Genomic DNA, 21,927 nt, shown 5'->3' on the forward strand with positions numbered 1-21,927 from the left:
GAGTACGTTTTTGCCTGTGTATTTGTACTTTTACTTAAGTACATTTTTTGAGTACTTTCTCCACCACTGCCGATAACTTCAAGTAGTTTTCTTAAATCTGCACTCCAAGTAGATGTGGTTATAAGATTCCAATAAATAACATTTACTTGGAGGAGGTTACTTAGAAAGATTTTGGTTTGCTCAGGGGTTATAATCTGTTATGTTGTATTCGAGTCAACTTGCCTAAAATGAGGTTTGAAACAACATACTATTTCCACAAATTTATATCTGCGTAATTAATATCCAAAACTTGCCTCTAAAAACTAACAAACGGGAAAGCAATTGCTTACGTACATGGGTTCTAGGTAGTTTATTGTGGGGGACGAAATGGCAAAATATAGGTATAAAATGTGGATAGGATTTTGCAAAGGACTGAATTCGATGTTTTGTTTTCTATCCTGTTGATATCACCATATTATAAATCAGACTTTATACAGTTTATTAGAAAACGCCACTTTTAATTTTAGAAGCCCATATGTCCCAGATCAGCTCCTTCACTAGACCAACACTTCCAGGCAGGTTTTCTCACTCCAAGTGTCCCCCATGTTGATTTCATTTTCTCTGCAGATCAGCAGCTGGTTGTTGTCTCAGCTTTCAAGTGTTAGACTATAATTATGTGCATAGATGGAGCCTAAATAAAAGGTTTTCAGACAGCCTGTGTTACCTAATTTTGCTCAGATGAGCACAGATCCCTGTTTAACTCTTTAACTTGGTGAAGTGATCAAAGTCTTACGAGTAAAAATAATAAGCTCGACAAAAATGCTCCCAAACCCGATATAGCTCCGAGTTACAATAACGTTAAACTATTGTGGTATTTAAAATCCAGATTGATCTTTTTTATAAAGCCTTCTGGAAATCTTAACACACAAGTATCCAGCAGAAATGTCAACCAGTTTGGTAATAAATCTATAAAGCTGGATAGACTTCTTGAGCTGCAGCCTTTACCTTTTCATTAGCTCTTTTTTTCCAGCACTGCATGAAGTGAAAAAGTCAGAGGACCCTTCTGCACCCTGCTTCAGTGCTACCATCAATCACTTAGTACATGTGGAGTCTGAAAATAGCGGTTGGCTTTGGCTTCAGAGTAAGTTTAGCAAAAGCACAGACCAACAAATATTCATAGAAATTCAGTGCAAAATAATATTTAGAGATATTTAAGCATTAGATAGAAGAAAATAAATCATATTATTTTCACATTTAGGCACTGCACTGTCCTGAAACGTCTTAAGAGACGTTCTTCTGGGAGGGCATACAGGATGCATTCGCTCCAGGCTACTTACAGACATTTTTCTCCTAAGAGCTCTGAACACTCCCAGCATTGTCATCCACCATTCAGGATGGGCTGTAAAGATAGCAGACTTTCTACACATTCCTTTCTGCATAATGTCCTGTCTTCTCATAGTTCTGGAAAAATGGTCTCTTGCTTTATCTCCCTCGTATTCCACTGCAGAAAATCTCCCACTGCAGAGTTGACAACTACAGAAAATGTACCTCTACAGAGAGATGGTGTATGAGATTAAATGTTATGTTTGGGCTCTGTCAGATAAGAATTAACACTCAAACTTCACCGAAAAATATCTAATTCCACGGTAGGTGTAGTTCAATATTTGTGCCTCACTAAATACAGTAGTTAGCTGTAGCTAAATGCTATGTTAGCATTTTTGTGCTGCGTTTGTGACTGAACCAAAGGACAAAATTAGTAGCAAAGGCACTGATGGAGATTTACGTTCTTAATACCTCCAGAGTCATTTAATCTCATTCAGTTGCTGATACCAAGCCTTTGTTTAAAGCTTACTTTAAGTAAATCCCATGTACAGTTTGTAAATAAAATAATACACTATATTTCATCAATATTATATGGGTTACATTATTATTTTGTCCACCTCATTCTCACCGATGAGGTTCTAGATGCTGTTTTTTGTTGTGACAAATTTTGTCTCAACAGTAGATTCAAAGTGTTTGCTAGGCTAACCCTCTGCTTTTATGTACAGCATGTCAATTATAACACACATAGCTCTTATTTGTTTCTAAAGACTTAAAGCTAAAATTCTGTAATACATTCATGTGTTGCTCCTGCTAACAATGTTTTCATGCTGAAGACTTAAGTTGATATGCTAGGCTAATGTTAGCATGCTTGCTCTCTGTTTCAATAAGACTCGACTGCCTGCGTCGTAGCTTGATTTAGGAGCTGTTTGAAGTGATCTTTGGCAGACAAGCATTGCAATAAAGATTGTTAGCGTGCTTTAAAAGCGTTGCGCTTTGCTTTGAGTGTTGTAAAACGTAAATAATTAGCATTTGAGCTCTTCTCGATATCCACAAATATCACATGCAGGGAAACAAATAGGGAGCTGCAGTAGCCAATATGTTTTACTGTTGCTACTATTTTACTTATAGAAAAGATATATAACATGTCCTTGAATATTGGCAAGCCATGCATTGACCTTTTTTTTAAAAAAAAAGCTTAAAATATTTTTAGCTTAATTTGTTCATCTGTGTTGCAGCATTTATTTTATTGCTTAATTGTATCATATTTATGTGCTTTGTAGTGCATAGATTACCTTTCAAACCACATATTGCATTATGTTTTTAAATAAATAGGCTTGTCAGGACATTTATCAGATCTTTACCCCGGATTAGGAGACTTGTGAAGCTCTGCTGATGCATCTCTTGTTTGTTGACAGTGTCACTGAGAGCAAATGCACAAATAGCTCAGGAGAAGGCAAACATTTCTCATTTTCATTTTGCAACCTCTGTAATTGATTTATGCTGTCCAAATGTATGCTGGGGTTGTTTTTGCACTTTCACAGCAAATTCCTTATTAATTGTTTTAGGTCTGCCGGCTGTGCGTCATAATCTGTTGGTCTCAGTGCAGAAAGCTAAATATTTATTAAGAAAGACCAGGGCTGCTCATTTTCAGGACAGATTTGCCGGCGGATAAGTGGAGCGATGAACACGGGGGCATTTGTGTTAGTTATTTTACCTCCGTTGCCATCAGTTATTTTGAGGAAAATAAAAACAATACTCTGAGTTAAGGCTGCATCATATTAGAATTTCTTGCGATTATGATAATAATGGTAAAAAAAAAAAGTACAATAGCCATATCAGACACAATATGTCCCTATTTTCTTCTTTCAATCTCTTTCCATCATTTTGTGAGCTTCAGCATATGTGTGAGAAATATGACATTAGTATGTAAAAAAAAATATGTTCATATCCCATGATGCATTTGTAATATATTGTGCAGCCCTTCTCTGAGTGGTCAGTAATTTTATTGGCTTTGTACTTTCGTATAATTTATGGAGCTGGCCAAAGAACGCTCGTATTCAATCTTTTAGGAACATGTCAGAACATTCTGCGTATTTACAGCCAAGCTTTGTGCTCACAAAGTATTACTACATATTAAATCACCACTTGAGAATTACAATGAATCCAAAAAGAGAGCTGCGAAGCTCAGAGGTGAAGCGGCTTCTGGCTTCTTGCTCAGAACATTAAAATAGGAAATGAGCAAGAAGTAAAATGTGCTTCATAATTCGTTTTCTTTATCAGGGATGCTGCTGAACTGAATGTGTATATAATCACTATATCTCACAACCTCATGGATGACTTCAGCTTCGCTGATTCGCCCCTCCGTCTCACGCTCCACTGATTGCATTAGCCCCTTTAGCCAGTATGAAAACAGTCGCTCTGAAGAAGCAGTAATGATCTTAACATTTTTTTCTCCCCCATGCAAGACAATTAGAGCGCAATTAGCTGATTGAGGTGATAAAGACAAATAATTGCTGCTGAAAGTGCTTCTCTTTTGTGCTCCGATCCATGGGTTCGTAGAGACCTGTCAGCAGGAAAGCTCGCAAAGTCCTGATAACTGAGCGACGTTATGAAAACCCTTCAATCTTCAAAAACCCTCTGATCCTGTGGAGGGGTGTTTGTGACGCCGTTCTCTCCATGTTCTCAGATGAAATCAGTTGTTTATGTTAGCATGAATGGGGATTGTGTGTATTATTACTGTTATCTCTTTCACATGTTTTTTTTTTATTATTATTCAGACTAAAAACTCATAACCTGGGCATTCCCCCGTTACAAGAGAAAAGGTTTAAACCAACAGCATCTTAAATTACTGAACACAGTACGAGTCATTTACTTTATTAAAAATACCAAAGTCTTTTCAATATCTTTTCTATTCCAGTAGTATTCCCCCCTCCAGTTGTAATTATTTCTCTGTTTTCCATGAAAAGTTCTGCTTCTCTACATGAATCCGGCTCAATCTAAACATTCACATTCATGCTAGCAGAAAATAAAATAAAAAAACAAACAAACGTTGATATGATACTCACTTTTTCTGTCTTTGAAATGCATACTGACAACAGCACTAACTGTACACTTTTAGGGCCCGTTGATTGCGACAGCTTTTACAAACGGATACCATTGAACAGGTGGCCGGTTGCTATCTCATCAGAGGTATTGCCTTTTATTTACTGTGCTTTTCTCTAAAGTATTGTCTTGATGTGTGTTCATCACATTCCTCGCCGTTTTTCACCACCTCTATGTCAGAATGCTGGAGCTGGTGGTACAGGTGTGTGTGAGAGGGAGCGTTTCTCTCTTTTTTTTAAAAAAAAACACAAAAAAACAAAACAAAAAAACATCCACATTCAAGTAAAAAAAAATTTTAAAAAGTAATCTCGGCCGATTTGTGTGATTAACTGAGTCGCTCAGGTCCCACACACTAGCATACCATCAGCTCTTCATTTTTTCTTCTTCTCATTTTAACATTTGAAATGCCTTCATCCTCCAGTAGTGTCTTGTTTTGGCCAATCATATGTTAACAACTCAATAAGTCAACACCCTGTTGCTACAGAAGCGAAAGCGGCAGCGCATTTTATTCATTATATAAAAAAACCAAGTGCCCTAACAATTATTTCTCTCCTATCAACCATTTTCCTTAAATTGTTACTTGTTTGTGCAATGAAATTGTCAGGATTTATGATTCCAGAAAAAGAAAATAATTCTATTTCCCTGCAGCTGTTTTTGAAGATGTAATGCTTGACATACCCAGAGCTCCTTTGTGCCATGTTGTGATGTGTTAATTTTCATTTAAAAAGCCCCTTTGGCTTTGTTTTACGCAACAGTGGGATGTAATTTTATTTTATACTTATGTCCAAACACATTCACGAAGCTTGCGTAAACCGCTGTAGTTTCAGCACAGTTGCAGGACCCTCCGCTGTAACTTGGCATCCCTACTAAAAACGTGTAAAAAGCTTGAAAATAAATGAAGTTGCACAATTTTATCCAATAAAAGTTAAAAATAGCCCTTTCTTTTACAATCCCCTGAGGAATTTGTTTGACTTAAAATCATTGTTTTGCGATCTTTCAGGGGAGAAAAAAACTAGTTTTTAACAAAATCGATGCCTCCCCAAGCGTTTCTCTAGTTTAGGTTAATCACTGTCTATTAGGGATTTACTGATATGAAAATTTGAGCCGATATCGATATCTGATATTAATATTGCCAATAACCGATATTTACTGATATTTTATGTATGATATATTTCCCAACTCTTTCGACATTTTGAAAAAAAATGACTACATTGCTGACTTCACAACTGATTATCTGCTTCAGTTGAACTTCCCACAATCCTTTGGGGATTGTGGGAAATACCACATGGCCAATCTCCTCTATCCCTGCAGAAACACACAACAGGAAGATGGAAATAAATATCAGTTGTAAATATTGGTCCAGTTTTATTTATTTGACCAACATCAATATTAAAAAAAAAAAGCCTTATATTAGCCGATACTGATGTTATTGCTGATGTGCAGAGCATCCATAGCATCTATGAACATTTAATTAGGTAGACATGACTCACCTTAGAACAGGAAACATATAAGATAGAGGAGGTTAAAAGCTCACTGATGTTTTTTTCCAAATTATAAAGTGAATTTATATTTTCTAAAGGCTTTATACACGTCTTTGTTGGTGGTTGCAGAGGTATCAAACAGTTTTCATCTTCATCGCTTAGTTTTTAGATTCCTCGTCTCCACAAGCATTCGTAGTACTTTATTAGGAAAACTGTGTGAAGTAGTGTCAACAGCACTTCTGTCCAGATACGTTAATAACCTTCTCCTTTTTTTGTGCCTTTGCTTTTCTTTCACTACCCAGCAGAGTATATCTGGTGGCCCGGGACAGACAGGACGGAGTTTCTAATTGGCTTTGTGTGCAGGTGATGATTATCCAACTTCAAGCACTACAGCGTCACCGATGGCTAAACGAGCGAAAAGCGGGAACCATGTGAAGAAGAAGGAGAAGAAGAAAAAGAAGAAGAAGAGAAAAAAAAACGTTTGTCATCTCAGAAAAACAAACAACTGCTGTACTATAACCCAAACCTCCTATACCTTTACAACCTGGTTTGGTATGATGTTCCACGTCAACTTCACTCACCGATTTCCTTCTTCCCTTAGCGTTTTGTTTTTGATTACTTTCTAGCGTGTCGCCTGAGTTCAACCTCGACTTTTTATCTTCTTGTAGTTTGTAAGTGCATTTTCTGATTTTTTTTTTGTTGTTGTTTTGTTTTTAAAGTACGGCGGGTCAGAGCCAAGAATATCTGCAAGTCACGTCTTCATCTTCGTGTTGGTTAGTGTAATGGCAAAAAAAAAGAAAAAATGAAACAAAAGTGGTTGGGATAGTTCCATTCGGTCTTTCAGCAAAAAAAATAAGCTCAGTATGGTCGGGCTTGGAGGAGAAAAAAAAAGGAAATTTTAAACAGAAGGTATCTAAGTAATAAATTTTAGTAGCTGTTTTATTTCTTGTGATGTCTCATTGTAAACCATGATTACCTATTTTTGGGCAATACAAAGAGGACTCCAATATTTTTATGGTCCTTTTTTATAAGTGTCGTTTCTGTTGTGTAGAAATATAAATATATATAAATATATATATATATGCTATAACAAATTTCATATAACGACATTGTGAATTGAAACTTGAGAAAAAGAAATGTAGCTGTACATATTATTCCAGTCACTGCATATAACCAGCTCAGTGAGAGAATAGCATATTTTTGTGATGGTGTGTCAAACGAAATACGTTCTAGCGTGTGAATAGAAGAAAAAGCTGTAAACAATATTCTACGTTTTTGTTTTTTTTTGTTATTCTGTTGTTTTTTGTTTGTTTTTTTGTTTTGTTTCTGCTGAGAGACGGTATAACAAAGCCCACAAACAGCCGTTGTAAATACTGAACGCGGAACATCGTTTTAAAAGTGTCATACCAGCAAATTTATGACCGGTGAGTTTAGTCTAAATGGCGTTTTAGAGACAGAACAGCAATTATGATTTAAAGATCACTTCAATGTGGGAGAGACGAAGAGAGAGAGAGAGAGGAAAAGTTAAAGATTTTTATCCAAAGCACACTGTACGAAGATACGCGATGGTTCGAACTTGAAGCGGGCATTTCGCAGAGCTCTGCGCATCCTGACGCTTTTCTACTGCTGAGAGGAACATGTTAGCTGTATATGTGTTTAATGTCCGTTTCATCCTGCTTGTTCCTGATTCACGTCATGGAACAAAGTACCTGGGCTCCATGCTCGAGCCTTTTTATCTACATATATATATATATAAATATAAATATATATATACTGCTTGTTCTTTGAATCGGTTCTGTTTTGAATGAATTAGGACAGTAAACATTTTGATACCATACCTCAGCCTTCGTGACTTCTACCGTGGAATCATCGGCGGGTTTTTAATTTATTCTAGTGGCGGAAATGTCAAAAAAAAAAAAAAAAACTGCAAAAGAAAACACTGAAAGGCTATTTTACAGCGAGTAATCGCTGCACTGTGAGTTGTGAAGTACAGGCCATCCTCTTGTTTGCACATGTGTATGTTGGCTTTTTACAAACGGCCTTGTGCTTTGGGACAGCATGAAGGATCTACCGGCGGTCAGGACGGGTCGCTTGGGGTGGGGCCGGGGGGAGGGGTTAACGTGTTCCCAACCGGACAAGCAGCTCGGGATGTGAAAACGGGCGTGTCGCAGCGTACACTTGGATTTCTATCCTTTAGACCCACGTGTCACCTGAGGATATTTATACAGGGTCAAAAGATGACACTGAATTATTCACTATCTGTAGCCGCACTCGGCTTTACACCGTATATTAGTGTGGTTACAAAAAAAGGTTTTATTCTTGACATCGATTTATTATTAAATAATAATAATAGTAATGTTACACGCCAGAGTGCGGTCTGGTTTTTAAATTTTATCAATGCCGTTGTTTTCTTTTTTTATGCACTTGTTTCCTTTCTTTTTTTTTTTTTCTTTCTTTCTTTTAAAACAACCAGGTAATAAATATGCTGGATACTTCTAAAGTAAATGATATGGAGGTGTGGTCAAGTAATAATTTAAAGGAAAAAAAAAAACTTGTAATGTTCAAATGTATAAGAAGAAATACAAAAGTAAAAAACAAAAGACAAAAAAAGAAAGACGCTTTGCTGATTTCAAGTTTAATCAGAGTTTTATTGATACTTTGTGGTTTCTATATTAATAATTGTATTATACTATTAAAAATGTACTGTGCATCCATTACGTTCTCTCTTTCCATGCCACATCCTCAGAGATGCCGCCATCTTTTGTTGCTCATCCATGTACTTCATTAGTGTGTAAAGAAATCACAGTTAACTTGTAAACAGAGTGCTGTCTTTGATACCAGTGTAGTGCTTTGTTGTTCTCCCTCGCTCTACCTCTCCTTTCTCTCATATTTAGCCCCCCCTCCCTCCTCGCGCTCTTTTTCTATCTCCTGTAATTACAAAGTAGATGTTATATAGGACTCATTTATATAATACTTGTAGTGAATAGTGGATTTAGAACCAGTCAAGATAGATCTTTCTCTCAATGATCATGTTGTTCTGATATTTGTTTGTTGTAATTTATTCCCTGTACGTTTGTTTAGGTTTTGTTTTCTTTTTTGTTCTTTTGTTGTTTTTTTTCCTTCAGTTTTTTTTTTGTTGTTGTTTTTTTTGTTGTTTTTTGTTTTTTTGCCACTCTAACATGGTTTCAGCTAACCAAAGCTCTCACGGATGAACAATGGAGAAATTGTTGCTGTAAGATGGAATTGTACACAAGGCATTATTTGGATCCCCACCCTTGAATGTTTTAAAAGGGGTGTGCCATACTACCTTAAATGCTAATGCTAGACAGAGCTGTTTTTTTTGTTTTTTTTTGTAGGAGGAACACGTAAAAGCAAATTAGAAAAATGACTAGAAAAATTAAACTCCAACATCAGTCACACCAGAGGTTTGATAAAACTCTCTGGTCTTTAATTATTCAAGTACAAATCACTTTCTGGATTTAAAAAAAAAAAAAAAAAAAAGATGATTTCAAACCGTTTCCAGATGTCATACTCTACAAAACAGCACAACACACTTCATTAAAGAAGAAGACTTTAAATAAATAATAGCTGTTGTTTGTTTGCCAACATTATTAGATGTTTTAGTTCAGTGTAGAACCAGACTGGCATTTTAACTCATTGCTGGATTCAAGAACATTTTATACCCTAAATTTTGATAAGAGGTGCTCTCAATTCAGTCCACTTTATCTTCCGGTGGCATAATTTTGCTTCATAATTTCTAACATTTTATGGCGTATATTTGGGTTACATCACCTCACTTCGTACTCCTTGAACTTTTTCATACTTTGTCATATTACATCCACAAACATTGATGCATTTCCTCGAGAAACACATTTGTGAAGTTGAACAAAATTGGTTCTACTTTTTATTTTTTTTCCACAAATTAAAATCTGAAAAGTGTGGCGTGCGTTTGCATTCATATTGCAGAACCACCGTTCAGTTACACCTGCTTGTATTTTGGTGTAAGTCTCTACCAGATTTGCACTTCTAGATGCTGACCTTCTTGGCGAACTGTCTCTATCCCACTGAGATTGGAAGGAGACTCTCTGAACAGTAACAAATCTCGCCACGAGTTTTCAATTGTATTTCAGTCTGGATCGAATCTGATCACATAGAAATCTCAAGTGTTTTTTTGCAGCAGGTTTCCTTGCAGAACTGCTCAGCTTTTAGCTTCTTGTGTCTTTTTTTGGACACCAGTAGCCTCCCTGTCCATGCTGAAGAAAAAAACATCCCAACAGCATGATACTTCCACTGCCATGTTCTAATGGGGGAAGTTGTGTTCAGGGTGATGTCGGGTTTAAATTGTCTGCCTCAAAAAGTTGCATTTTTATCTCATGTTTGCCGTGTGCCTGTGTGGCTTTTTGCAAACTCTATAGTGCCTGAATTGTTCACAGTCCTGCTCTGGTTTGTGTTGGTCTGTTACACACAGAGATTCGCTGTTTTTGCTTGGAAACATGAAAAAGTTCAAGGGGTATGAATACCTTTCCGAGGCGCTGTCAGCTGCTCTATTCTGCTAGATTACATGCAGTATTTGGAGTAGAGGACTGCTTGATCGCCAGTCAATTCAAACAAGCACACAGGGTGTTTTATTTAAAGGTAAGTACATTTCAATGATTTTAATTGTCCTTATGTCTGGAACAATAAATAATTCATTGATATTGAATCATTAAGGAAGGAAATAGGATATGCCACTTATAATTTTAACAATTTGTTTATCCGGTGGCACTAAAATTTCAGCCTTATTCAGACAGAAATAAAGAGAGCATCGCCTGAGTTGCACACTATGTGATTTTTTTCAGCTCTGGGTGGCTCTTTAACTATAATTGCCCATAAATTCATTTAAAAAAGGGGGGCGGAGGGAAAACATTGAAATGGTTCATTTTTGCCCCTTGCACAATACTAGAAAATGCTATTTTTGTTTCGTATCTTGTAGCTTGGACTTTAAGGTAGCATGGCTCTTGCTGTAATTTCATTTATTCTCAAACTGACAGCAGTTTACAGCTGATGAATGTTACACATCTTAGTAGACTAGCTTATCCATTCGGGGAGAGGGGACGGGTCTCAGTTTAAGAAAAACAAAAAACAAAGGAAAGAAAAGTAATCTCAAAAAAAAAAAAAAAGATTCAAAAAAAGTCAACCTGGAATGGTGTTGACATTTGTAGTGTACTACCGTATCCATTTAAACTTGAATCTCGAGGCAAGTGCTAGGCAATGGCCAAACCATAATATCCCCCATTCATTAGTGGAAAATCCCACCCTAAAACTGCACACGCTTCTGATATTTCTGTCCAAAGCATGCAGTCTTCATTTTGTTTCAGCTCAATTCACTGGTTTTATCGTAAGGCTCAGACTTCGCTGTACTTCCGGTCACTCTCGACTGACCTTGACGGCTCATGGAATGTTGTAGAGCATTTTTAACCCCAGAAAATAAAAAGAGAGAGAGAAAGACGAAGAGAGGCTTAATCACAGTGGTGCTAAATGGTTTAAAGCCAGACTATGTGCCCTTATCTCTGAGAGATACTGGCTACAGTCACAGTGACCACAAAGTTAGTCTCCGAGGCCACAAAGTGACTCGCCAACACTTTATATTTATAGTTTTGGCTCCTCTTGTTACAGGATATAAATATAAAAACGGTTCAGGTTCAGAAACGTCGACTGAACTCGTCAAGGTGACAGAAATAACACAAGTTCTCACATGAGGTCACGTTTTAGGGTGAATTTCCCTTCAAACCATCTCAGCCGCATTCATTGTTAAGTATACCAACAGTTGCAATATATATATATATATATATATATATATATCTGTGCGTGTGTGTATGTGTGTGTGTGTGTGTGTGTGTGTGTGTGTGTGTGTGTCCATGGGAATACATATATATATATTTGCAATTTTCACCCATTTTGACTTTGTGTGAAAATACTAGACTGGAGACCTCAGCTGTATACGAAATATTCCTCGTGCATTTAGTCGAAACATGCTCTCACTAGCTGACGTTCGAAGACATGATTTCACTCCCTCCGCCCGCCGGCGTCTGGACGGAGCAGAACGCACACACACACCCGAGAGGGGGAGCGGGGTGGAGCCCAGACGCCCCCCTTCAGAGCGCCCGGCCGGCAGCGAGAGGCTCTGCTGTGCTTCCACGTCTCCGCAGGCCGAGCACAGAGCCGCGCTCGCTGCCGCCGGCCCATTCCTAACACTTGCCCCTGTTTTTTTATGTTAACCGACTTTTTATGGCGAGAGACAGACAGACTTGACTGACATCTGAAAGCATCTTTCAGGTTATCATATGGCTTTGCTCAAGCCCTATTGTAAAAATATTCTGAAATAATAATGGTGATAATAATGGATGGGGGTCTCTCACATATCAAATGTGGAAAGTCTAATTTTATATTTGTATTTTCAAATAATAATATTGACAAAAAAAATATGTCTGTGAAAGGTTTCCATCCTCTACTGTGGTCCAGAAATTGATGTGTCTGTCTGGAAAAATAACTAAAAATAAACTGAATTGTTATATTACTGGTTTCCACTCTGGCGTCATATTTCTGCTTTTCTCCCAATCCAAAGAAAATGAATCCGATGCCGTCTCCACACGACGACACGAAACACGTTTGAGATGCGGCGAATCGTCACGGCTTAGAGTCTGAACCGAGTGGCATCTTGGAGCCGGACGCTCCACCGTTTGTGGGACGTTTGCTGTGTTCAGTCCAAACACAGACTTCCAGTCCACATTTCCGGTACACGCAAACACATACACACACACGCACACACACACACTGCACGTCCTGGCACCCGGGGTCGTTTGGGGTCACTCTACACGGCGAGATTAATGGAGTTTGGGGAAAGGAACAGCGTCGGAAAGCAGGAGCTGCAGTGTAATACTGCTGCCCCTCAGTGGCCTCTGCCAGCACCTGAACAGATCCTGGGAGGAGGAAGAGGAGGCTGCTTCATTCCCATTTCCTTCACATGGATCCCAGGGAGGAGTGGAAAGAATCGAAGACGTGCCAAAGTAAATGAGTTCCACAGACAAGTGCATGACGGTGAGTTTAGATCCTTACAAGTGTAGGGAGACACGCTTATAACGCTTTACCTTTGATGTGTTTGTCTTCAAGCTCTTAGTTCTGCTGTGAGCTGACGTTTTCCTCCAACGTCTCAAATTATTAGATTTTATAAATATATTTGTATACAGACTTTTCTAATAGTGTAGTTAAGTCATTTCCAAACATTAAACTCACTTAATGATAACTTCTTAATTTCAACGATTCTGGCATGCAGCCAACAGAAACCCCCAAATTAAGTTTTTGTAAAAACTTGAATATTTCACACAAGCATAAAAACAGATTTTTAATTCGGATGAAGGTTTGATTATGTTGCAATCTAAAATATCACAATTGATATAAAAGAAGCTGGAGTGCCGTATCCAGGAGAATTCATGAAAAGTTTAGTGGAAGGAAAAAATGTTAGTCAACAGATATAACCGCAGCCTATTAAAGTATTGAAGCAGAGTCCATTCCATTTGTAAAACATGACCTGCAGCTGGAGTGTGATTCTCGAGTCGGCACAAACAAAACATATCCAGGATTTGATCTGCAACTGCTGCAGCGGGTTAAACAAACACTCCAGCTCCGCCGTGTATCATGACATTTTTACAAAACTTCATTCTCCCCCCCCCACTCTAACGAGCTTTATGGATAAGTTGATGGGATTTTCTAGAAGGACTCGGTACCAGGCGTCATTGTCAGTTTTGAAAGTAACATCCGCAGGAAGAAGCAAGAAACGCCTGAACCAGCTGTGCCGATGACCTGAAGGTCGCTGCTGAAGCAACCTGAGCCCAGATCCACAGGCTGGTCATTCATGCAAAAGGAAGTGAAGGACTGAGTGTGTATCCTGTGCAGTACATGGAGATGAACCTTAATATTTTTGACATGTCTCTATTAAAAATAAATTTTTCGTTGCTCTTGCATTCAACATTTGTGAGAAACTGTTCGGGTGTTCATTAGCATACTGTGTGAAGTGATGATTTCACACAATATGATTTTGTTTAATACGTTAAGAAAATAAATTCTCCATTGCATACAGAGCTTCCACGGTGGGGATCCTCCAGCACATATAAAACAGCCTTGTTTAACACGATGCCGCTGAAATTCAGCCATGGGGATTTCTAATGTGGATGCTTGTCAGGTGAGACCAACAGTCTGACAGCTTCATCACTCATTTGGACAAGGTGATCTATTTATTCTGACTGAGATCAATACTGTTCTCAGCCACGTTTTTCACGGCCGAGGCTTCACAAGTTTAGATCACACCGCTGTTGTTGGGTTGTTGTTTTTTTTTTTCCTTTTCTTCTCCTTTGTGTAATGAGAACATTGTTGATCCAATTTGTTCTCGGGGGAGTTTTTGATTTTCTTTTCTGCTTGGCCCAGACATCCACAAGCAATCATAATGAATAAACACCCAAATTAAACGGTAAAATATCCCGCCAAAGCGCACTTGTGCAGTCCACCGCATAGAAAAACTGAGCGTGAGAAAAGCTGAGAAGGATTGCCGAGGCAGAGCTCTGTCCAGACTGTGGTCACTGTATTAGCAGCCAGACCCATCAAAGCGTCGATGCCCCCGCTGACTGTGTTTTTAACTTCGAAGCCTAGCTGCTTGACCTTTCCAGTCCACCTGCCTTTAATTAAGTGCTAATTAAAAGCGCCATTATGATCAGAGAGCTCAACACTCACAGGCCCTTAAACACAACGATTGGGGTCTTTGGTGGAACTCTGCGAGACAATCAGAAGTCATTATGGGAGCTAAATGTCAGCTGGTAGCGTAGAAGAGAGAGCTGTTTTAATCTGTCAAATCAAAGTTTGCTTCAAAGTAGAAATATTATTTAGGCAAAAGACCACTCTGCTGTGTAAATGTACTTTTTAAAAAAGAAAAGGTTTGCATGGGCAGATTCTCCCACAGCCGCCTGATTTTAGAAATGAAAAGATTTTTCCTCTGTTAGTAATGCATCGGCACTGAAAAACACATCATTTGGCACCTGTGGGAAAGATGTGTAAAAATCTTTGATTTTCATTTTTTTTTTTTTTTTTTGCATAGCTTTATCTTACACTCTTGTCATAGTTATTACTCTCTCTGCTGTCAGTAATCTACTAAACCCCATTTTGCTCATAGAGCAGCATTTAGTCTATTTATGTCACCAATCTCTGTTTGCTCCACAGTTCTGGGTTCCTTACGCTCGCTTCACTACAGCTCCTCCTGCAGGTCTGCTGTGGGTTTTATTGGAAACCGAGATGGTGAAAGGCAGATTCATGTACCAGTTCTTGCACTGAAAAAAGAAAATGGGGAATCCGACTTAAATATATTGTGTTAACTGGTCACAAGTAATCACATTAAGTTTATCAAGAAAGTAACTTTGACAAACTTATTTCAACTACATTTGACTTTTTTTAAAAAATGTCTCTCAGTTCTATTCTTTTCAGTGTGTTTGATTTGTCTATGTGACTCAGTAGTGACAGACTTTCCACTTTCTGACTGACTACATGTTGATGTATAAGCTAATTTTATTTCAGAGTCCAAACTCTAGAAGCAACACAGGCCCACATCATCACTTTGATCCACTGCTTCAGATCAGACCCACGTAGTGTGTTTGCTGCCTAAAAACATAATTTTACTCTCGGCTGACCAAAACACACATTTACAGTAAAACTGCCAGTAGACTTTTGGATGTTTCTAGATATATATTTTTTACTTAGTTTGATTATTAATGTGTGCGTCTTTGGTGATTTTATTTCGGTCAGTTTGGTTTGGGGTATGTAACTTTTATTTAACTTTTTTTTACATATATATATTTGTTAAAACTGTCATCATGTCGTTACAGTATAATATGAGACAGTCTGAAAAAAAAAAGTAGCCTTCTCCCTGTCTGAAGAAATGTACCACTCTCGGTCCAAAACAACCAATCAGAGCCAGGAGGAAGGTCTTACCGCTGCTAATCATGCTGGGGTACGTACATGATTGCTAATAGTGGGAAAACAAAATACTGTTTCAGTCCTTCGTTGGTGGCCATGACGACTAGCCTTAGCATTCATGGCACTCTGCTGTCGAGAAGCACCCTCCCTCAGAGGTCAAGAGGGAGGTGAGGAGCAGAGCCAATGAACTTTGATTGGAACTTTGCATCCCTTTATTTCTCTTCATACAGAAAAGGCTTATTAGCATTCCACACATCTGGTTAGCATGTAGGTAGCGTCTAAAAGCTGCAATTCTTTGCCGCAGCTCTCTAAAAGTGAATAATACGTGTAGCTTTAAATCTTTACCAGGAGTCTTGGTTAACTTGTCTGCCTTTTGTAGTTTCAAACATTTGTGCAACACTGAAACTTTTTCTTTCAAGCAGAACCCCCACATGCACATAAACTTTACCCCAGCATGTGTGCGTGTTACCGGCTCGTTGGAAGGCCTCAGCCTCGTGCCAGTGGCTCTGTGCAAATTTCCCTTGGGCCAGCTCTAACAGGCTGGATGTGACAGCAGCTCCACGGCAAACACAAACAAGTCTCCATGTGCTGAAATGTCAAAGCAAGGATGCAGCAGCATCACCAAAAGCTCCGGCCACTGAGCAGCTGCAACAAAGAAGTGGCAGATCCAAGAGACGGAGGAGGGACGGTGGCGGTGAAGGATACCTGCCCACTCTGCATATTCATCTGGTGAAGCTGTTCTGCAGGAGATCCTCATCCTGCGAGGACACCTCAGGGCCACTCGGCATCTATTAAAGGTAATTAAGAGCCGGTCTGAAATGCTGGCACGTTTAATTGCCAATTACAGTTCGCTTAGGTATAGGCGGAAATGACAGCTATTTATGTAGTACATCAGTCTAAATAATCAACCTGTGTTTATACCTTGAAAATGAGGAACGGAATGAAAGGTTGAGGAGCAGCCATGATCCCGCCGGCTTTGTAGGAATTCAAGAGCAATAATGAGCAACGTTCAGTGGATGTGCACTTAATTTTATGTGCATCACTAAATTATCTCTCCGCACAGCTATGTAATGGTTGCTCCTCTTTTGGAGCGGAAAATTTTTTTGACAGTGCTGTGTAATAGAGTCAATAGTTGATGGGAAGACTGTTGTGGATGGGGAGATGAGGCACTCAGGTGGCTGCTTCCTGCCAGACTCCGGGCCTAATGTAGCCCTTGGCATGGAAATTGACGTGACATTGATGGGCACTCTCCTGCCAGCGGAGAGTGCAGCGCCTGCACAGCCTTCCAATGCACTAATAATTGCTGATTAAAAACTAGTTAAGAGCCCATGAAAACTCAAATGTGCATTAACCAAATGACCTTCTGGGAATAGCAAATAGTCTGCAGCCGTGAACGCAGATGGAATCGCGTGCGAGGAACTGCCTCCTGGATTGTTTAAGGAACAAACAGGCGCATCTTTCTCAGGTGCGGCGCAGGGAGTGTTTTTCTAGGTAGGGAGCCGTTCACGGCGCTAATATTCTTTGTGTTGCTAATGGAAAATACTAACTGCTCAGCAATTAACATCATGTTGATAGTGGCAACATTTGACTCATTGCCAGAGGATGTTTTAGCCACCATAGGGCCTGTGAGTGGCCATCCTCAGCAATAACCATCAAGCCATAAATGTGCAAGCATCTTGGAAACACTCCCACAACTTCTTAGATTGTCATTTTAAATTCCTACTTTTCTAACTTCCTGTTGCAGCTAGCTGTGCTGCAGTGCTTGCACAAGCTTACACTTGATTATAAACAACTAGCTCTGTCTGAGTTTCACTTTTTTTTTTTGTCTTCCCCTGTGGCACTACCAGGGCTGGACAATAAATCAATAATATTATAAATTGCAATGGATACATGATCAGTATCAATAGATAATACGTCTGATAGAATTTTCAATAAATTCACCGAACTGCGATCCAGAGCCGCACAGCATTCTGGTTTTAGCCACTCAACCTCTCACAGCGTGCTAAGTAAAGTTGGCGGCATCAACTCACTCTCTCTTTGGTTACCTAGCAACAGCATGTTAAGTAACTTGCGCAGCAGCGGTTTAAAGTATCGTCACCAAAGACGGATACTGATTGAGATAAATGTTGAACAATCCTGAAAGGAAAAAAAAGCTGAGTGTATGAGAAGTCGCATCCGTCTCACATATATAATCACCAACAAGCCTAAAATGACTTCTTAAAAAAAAAAAAATCTTCAATATATTGGGGATAAATTTGTACAGAGCATCATCATCCAAAATACCAGGAACATTTTTAAGAATTAAATCATGCAGATGTATTGTGAATTAAATCGAATTAGCTGCAGATGACACACAACACACACGCACACACACACACACACACACACAAACAAAAAAAATAACATAAATTAAAGATTTCGTGTAACCGATATCAACATAATTGTCAGATTACTTCATGAAATATAATTTCTAATGCAATTGTTATCTTTCATTATAAAACGCCGAAGGATATTATATCTGTAATCTCATTACTTTGGTATGTTTCATTATCCTCTAGAATAAATGATGCTAATTAGGACTTAATGTGAGGTCAAGGATCAGTAAATTGGCATTCTGCTTGCTTTTGACAGCATCTGTCACCTCATTAACACTCCGTTGCTCCTTTTCAGTGTGTGACAGATGAGTTTAATGTAAATAGATTCATTTAAAGAAAGAAAATCATTATCTCAAGCAGTCGGTTTCCCCTCTTTCAGAGGCGTCTCGATCTCCTTTCCGTGTGCGTGTGAAAGAACACGGCCGCCTCGACGACGGGCCGTGTGAAGAGCAGAGCAGCTCACGAGCGAGCCGACTCAGAAAATGCTCGTATTGTGGCCCTGTTTTTCTCCAGTGTCATGCTCCAGATGAAGCATTACGTGATTACAAAAGCCATCAGTTTTGGCCGAGATCACAGAGGATGCAGCTGTCTGTTCATTGTTCATCATTATTGTCTTCATGGATCTGATGATGCTCCGCAATCAATAGTTGCCTCCGAGTGAAACCAGGGAGCAACAGACTGTAGAGGCAGGTTGGATCGACAATTATCACCGGAGGACGGAGCTGAAATATAAAGTAAATGGCAGGGGAGAAGAGAAAAAGTAATGGTGTTGATGGGATCATTATTGCTGGATTACCTATGATTACCTGGCCGAGCGTGCTCCTCTACTTGGGGAGAGGGGGGAATATACGCCTCAGAAGACGGGGGAGGTCTTCAGACATTTTTAAAGGTCTCTCTAAAACTATTAATTGTAAATAATTATCAGCAGCACGTGATTTTAATGTCGGAGCCTCTGTTGGCATAACATCATAACAAGATGAGTAGTTATCTCCATCTGAATTATCATTCCAGGTTTTTTTTTTACTCTTTTGATTAAATAAACACATATTTGCAGTGCCTTAAAACATTTTAATTTTTTCAGATTTTGTCACAGTAAAGGTCAATTAATTTGATTGGGATTTTGATTGATAGAACAAAGTAGTGGATCACTCGGCGGTGAACCAACTGGAAAGCGAGCTGTTTCAAAAGCTTCCTGGTTATTAAGTCGCAATCGGCGGGCACTTCCCCGTTACCTAGCAACCCAAGCGGAGCTTCGCTCACTTCATTATTCGAAAACTAGAATTTTTGGTCAGCTGGTTTTATCGCTGTACAATGGCTGATGGAGTCTCTAACGAGACTTTCTTCCTGTTTTTTTTTTGTTTTTTTTTTTGCTCCGTTTATTGTCCATCGACTCCTTGATCCTATGGGAACAAAAACATCCCCACAGCATGATGCTGCCATCACCTTAATCTGACCAGTGCCCATTTCTTTAGTGTGTTTGCCGTGCCCCTAAATTTAGTCAAACTGCAAGCGCTTTCTTCAACAAAGGGTTTCTTCTTGCCACTCCAACGTAAACACTAGATGAGTACGAGTTACACAGTTTCTCCACAGTAACCGTGATTCTACTGGCTGCTTCGTGTCTCTTTTTGTGATGTCTGAGAAGAATACAGCCGGACCCTAAATGTTGGAGATGTAAGAACCTTGTTCTGAAGCTCAGGTAGCGCTACAGTTCCTTTGTCATACTCCGAGGTAAAAATGAAGATGAGTTTTGCAGCCATCATGCGGCACTTGGAGCATTTAGATGGCTCCCGTAAGAGAAATGGCCTCAAAATGTCTTGCACCTCTGATGTCCTGAGCAATCAGCCACATCACAGTGCGGTGTGTTCCAGCTGTGATGTGGTACCATCAAAAAAAAACAACGAGAGTGAGGGGGAAATAAAGAAAAAGGGGAAAAAAAAGCTTTTACTTTTATATCACAAATACAGTGTTTCTACTCCCAAAGTTGCTGCAAACACTAATGAGAGCTGGAGCCCACCACGCAGGTGTAGGAGGAAAAGCATTTTCAGTGGTTAACGCTGCCATGCATAGGTTTGTAATCAGATAACGCTGATTTCTGTGAAATCTCAAGCGATTTGTCTCAGTGGGAAATCACAGGCGAAGGTCAAGCTCAAGGGCGCCTTTGTATCTCATCGGAAAACTTGGTTACCAGCAGAGTAATGCAATAGCACATCAAGTGCACAATGTAAACGTGGGAATAAAGAGACAATCGGATTTAGTTCCACCTTAATGGAAGGAAAACTGACATATTATAAAGTAAATTCAAGTCATAGTCGCAGCCTTTATTTATTTTTTTTCCCCTCTTTTTGTTGTCTATTTTCCTTCATCTGTATGTATGTGTGTGTGTGTGTCGGCTTCTGCGTTTAGGCAACACATACCCTTATCAATCTCTGCACAATAACAGAAAACAATTTGCTAATGTTTTGAAAATAGCTTTCCCATTCCTTGCTCCAGCACGGAGAGATGTATGCACAATTTCATAAACACAATCAGCGTGCTGAATGGCGGCACTGATATTCTGAAAGAGAGAGGGAAAAAAAAGAAGAAAAAATCTCATTATTGTTCCCGAGCTATGGAAAGGCAGTCAATGGCCCATATCGCACCAAATGCCCCCCCTCCTCCTCCTCATCCCTCCCTCTCGGTGGAAGCCCACCAGCACACAAAGCTTAATTCCACCTAGCAGCAACACAATATGCTGCAGCTTGTTGACACAATGTGCGAGCTGATCAAAAAGAAGCGCAGCAACAGGACGGCGACACTTGCTGCTGCTGGGAGGCCGGTGCCGGTGTCCTGTCGTTCAGATCATGCGGATCCAGCCCGGAATAAGCCGCCTTGTTCTATATATCCTGAAATGCCTGGTGGAGTCTGGACCGGGCATGTCTGACTGAGCTGACAGGAGCTGGATGTGGTTAGAGCATCAGAGATAGCGCACGTCAAAGCATATTTGGTGCAGGATTCAAATATGGACCTCGTATCTGAGCGAGTGTTATGTTAATGTTGACTAGAAAGATTACACGATTAAAAAAAGTAGTTTACTGCATTCGAAAACAAATGTTTGCATACTGTCTGACATTAAATCAGACTAAACTTTTCTGGTTTATCTCAGAATGACTAAACTGAGTTATTTTTGCTAAAACCCAGAATAAATGACTCATCCCTTTGGATGTTTTACTATTTCTATTGCTTTTACAAATCAGGCCTGAGCGGCCAAATAAAATGAACAAAAAACAAACTTTAAAGCAAAAACTGATTTCTTCAAAATAGTGTAAATTCAATCACTTCACCTCTGTGTCGAGTAAAGTACTAAAAAAACGGCAATGTACATTTCAATCCAGTGTACGCAAACATCTGGTCTGAACTTTATGCAGCACTACTTTTAATACTTAAGTCAAGCAATTAAAATTGTGAAAGTAACTAATAAAATAATCCAGCTGCTGTTCATAGATTGATACTCGCAAAATATTGAGTTCTGAAACAATCTGATCAAGAAAAACAAACTTTTATATTTGTGAAATGTTACAGGGAAAATACCCGTGAAAAATTTAGCAAAGCAGAACATATTTTTGTACAAATTTACACATATCAGCGTGGCTGAACAGTGCTGGTTTATTGCAACCGATTTTAAAAAGATTTAT

At 39.1% G+C, this 21,927-nt stretch overlaps 1 protein-coding gene and 1 long non-coding RNA gene across 8 annotated transcripts in view; one reads left to right on the forward strand and one right to left on the reverse strand.

Moving 5' to 3' along the window:
* Positions 1-6,766, forward strand: part of msi2b (musashi RNA-binding protein 2b) — a 137,593-nt gene extending 130,827 nt beyond the window's left edge. For 4 of the 7 annotated variants that reach the window (XM_015052281.1, XM_015052286.1, XM_015052285.1 and 1 more), the window contains 2 exons: positions 4,421-4,491; positions 6,188-6,766. In XM_015052281.1, coding sequence (XP_014907767.1) covers positions 4,421-4,462 — 42 coding nt within the window. In that variant the 3' untranslated portion in view covers positions 4,463-4,491; positions 6,188-6,766. The remainder of the gene's footprint in view (positions 1-4,420; positions 4,492-6,187) is intronic. The other 3 variants (XM_015052282.1, XM_015052283.1, XM_015052284.1) reach the window with 3 other exon arrangements.
* A 418-nt stretch (positions 6,767-7,184) lies between these two features.
* On the reverse strand, positions 7,185-12,455 carry LOC106959596 (uncharacterized). Its single transcript, XR_001427389.1, has 2 exons — positions 11,793-12,455; positions 7,185-11,726 (listed from the first exon to the last, which is right to left on the reverse strand). It is a non-coding gene; the product is annotated as an uncharacterized LOC106959596 (long non-coding RNA).
* Between the last annotated feature and the right edge of the window lie 9,472 nt (positions 12,456-21,927).

The sequence above is a fragment of the Poecilia latipinna genome, unplaced genomic scaffold (assembly GCF_001443285.1).
Source record: "Poecilia latipinna isolate Pla-1442-1.1 unplaced genomic scaffold, P_latipinna-1.0 Scaffold1099, whole genome shotgun sequence".
Lineage (NCBI taxonomy): Eukaryota > Metazoa > Chordata > Actinopteri > Cyprinodontiformes > Poeciliidae > Poecilia > Poecilia latipinna.